Below are 2,511 nucleotides of genomic sequence, written 5' to 3'. Positions count from 1 at the left end.
TACAGTATATTTATAAGTGCTTTCTAACAAAAACATGATTATGAAAGACGAGTGATGGTATTTTTCAGCTTTTGATAAAAACTAGCTTTTGGTAAAAACAAGTTCATCAAGTTATACAAGTCATTTTGTTTTTGTTCATCTTTTTATGTTCACATGACCATTTATTACACGATTTTGTTGAATTCAATTATTATAATTTTTATTATTATTATAATAAGTTGATAGATATATGAAGCAGGCAGCAAGCTAGGGTAACACGCAAGCATATGCAGTTCATGGTAAAAGATAAAGAGGTGATCCCACACATTTTATTTCATTCAACTAGCAAACTTAGGTGCTTAATTCCATGCACAGGGTCTGGCTCTTAATTACCAGAAGGGTTTGGTAGTCCAAATCTGAGAGCCATAGATGACAAGACGAGCATCATAACGCAGCACAAACACGTAAAGGCCTGGTGTAGACCTGGAATTGGATCTCCACAGTATCTCCCGGCGTCTATGCTTGACAAACAGCTCGCCGTTGCCATCAAGAGTCGACGAAGCAGTCATGGGCAGTCACTGTACTTGTTGGTCTGCCACAACACCTTGCCAGAATCAGTGCGGCGGAGGACAAGGTTGCAGCTGTCTTCAAGGACCAGATGAAAGTCCTTATACGTGGCTATGGGTCCAATTGGCAGCACTGAATACGAGTAGACCACGTAGTCCTTGGTCTCGTTCTTGATCTCAATGCTGCCGAACTCTGCTTTGTTAGTGCTGGACCAGATGCTGGGGCCGTAGGTGGCGAGCCCGCCGTTCCACTGAAGGATTAGAACGTAGTCACCGGAGATGTTGCTGGTGATGGGGCTGGTCCAGACTGGGTAGTGGTAGTTGCCCTTGATGACCGCAGCGCCGTAGTTGCTGACCGTGAGGTAGCAGTAGTCTGCAGCTCCGCTTGTGTTGCTGGCCCAGGAAAATTCACCTTTGTAGTGGCTCACCAGGTTGCAGTCCTTCTGCATGACCAGATCCGCTGGACCGTAAGGGAGGCCGATGGGGGTCATGTCATATGAGAAGTTTTGGCCCGGGACGAGGACAGTGGCAGGATTTGAGTAGAGAACGAATTCAGTGGCCTTGCATGCTGGTGCAAGAATCCCAAGGGTGGCACACAAGGAAAGGATGAGGATGGCCCTTGATGCCATTTAGCTTTTTCTTTGTTTTTTTCTCTTGCTTGCTTTTGTGCCTACTTGTGTTTGAAGCCTCATACTTATTTATAGATCTTCAAAACTATAGCAAGCTCAATATACAGCTTTGCAATTCCGATCAACTGACCAGCTAGCACGTGCCTTAGATTTAACTTATTTAATTTATTTATTTATTTATTTATTTCTCTTTGAAAAACTTTTTTTTTAAAAAAAAAAAAAACTTGTAGTTTAACGACAGTAATATTTGCAAATGTACACATGGAATAAGTCACCATCACCAGAAAATTACAGGCACCAGTAAACAGCTAGTAAAAGGCCTTCAACCTAGCTAACTACCTACGATATTGAATAAACCTTTACTTTCTCTTCATACCACAAACATAATTCATTAGTATTCTGATAATAAATTGGATTGTACATTATCATCTATGTCTTTCAAACAATTCTATGTGAAATTCATTATTTATGGGATATGACCTTTTAGAAAATAAATAAATAAATGAATGATTCTTCAACTCGTTTTAATTTTTACTCTTGAATATTTTATTGGGTCAAAAAATAAAACTTAACAATAGATCGATCAATTAACGTTTTGCTTCTAATAAGAAAAGAATTAAAATTCATACCCTATTAAGTTGACTTTCTCGAGTTCCTCTTATATGCTTCAACACAGTCTTTTTCTTGAATCAACAACTAAATTATATGAATGCTCAAGACAATATGCACTCCAATTTTTTCATAAGTAGCAAAAATTTAAATCACCTACATACTTTGTTGTCTTTTTAACTTTTGCAATAGATTCCTCTTTGCCAATCTCAAGAATTACACAATAAATTCATGCACATTTCTAGTTAATACCTTTTGTATATCTTCCGTAAGTTTTTAAGATAATATTTCCTCCGTTTCTTTTTACTTGTCAATTTTTTCTAATTCACACCAATTAAAAAAATTAGTTAAAGTTAATTGATAATCTAAAATTTATAAAAATTATATTAACTTTCCAATATTATCCAATTTAAAAATATTTTGAAAAATGTATAGTTGAATATAATTCATTGAAAGTTGTTGAAATACATTAAATATAAAAGGTAAATTTGGAAAAATAATATTTAATATTGTTCAAAATTTTTAAATAAACAAGTAAAAAGGAAGATAGAAAATTTTCTAAATGTGACAAGTAAATATAAATGGAAAGAGAGTATATTGCTTATAATTATGAGGTAAATACCTTATTATGCATATCATAACCTCTCTCTGAGTACCACGCGTACATATTTACTTTTGCAATTAAGATGCCCTAGCAACCTTGATATAATAATTACCTAGATGTAAAT

General features: G+C 35.4%; 1 protein-coding gene across 1 annotated transcript; it reads right to left on the bottom strand.

Moving 5' to 3' along the window:
- Positions 1–544: 544 nt before the first annotated feature.
- On the bottom strand, positions 545–1,174 carry LOC120282992 (mannose-specific lectin 2-like). The gene has a single exon (XM_039289819.1). The coding sequence runs from the start codon at positions 1,172–1,174 to the stop codon at positions 545–547; it is 630 nt and encodes a 209-aa protein (XP_039145753.1).
- Between the last annotated feature and the right edge of the window lie 1,337 nt (positions 1,175–2,511).

This window comes from Dioscorea cayenensis, chromosome 18 (assembly GCF_009730915.1).
Source record: "Dioscorea cayenensis subsp. rotundata cultivar TDr96_F1 chromosome 18, TDr96_F1_v2_PseudoChromosome.rev07_lg8_w22 25.fasta, whole genome shotgun sequence".
Lineage (NCBI taxonomy): Eukaryota > Viridiplantae > Streptophyta > Magnoliopsida > Dioscoreales > Dioscoreaceae > Dioscorea > Dioscorea cayenensis.
The sequence above is the reverse complement of the archived record's forward strand: the minus strand, read 5'-3'. Positions and strand labels throughout refer to the sequence as shown.

What these genes read in the sequence shown, in the direction of transcription:
- LOC120282992 (XM_039289819.1), bottom strand. Translation starts at nt 1,174, where the DNA reads ATGGCATCAAGGGCCATCCTCATCCTTTCCTTGTGTGCCACCCTTGGG.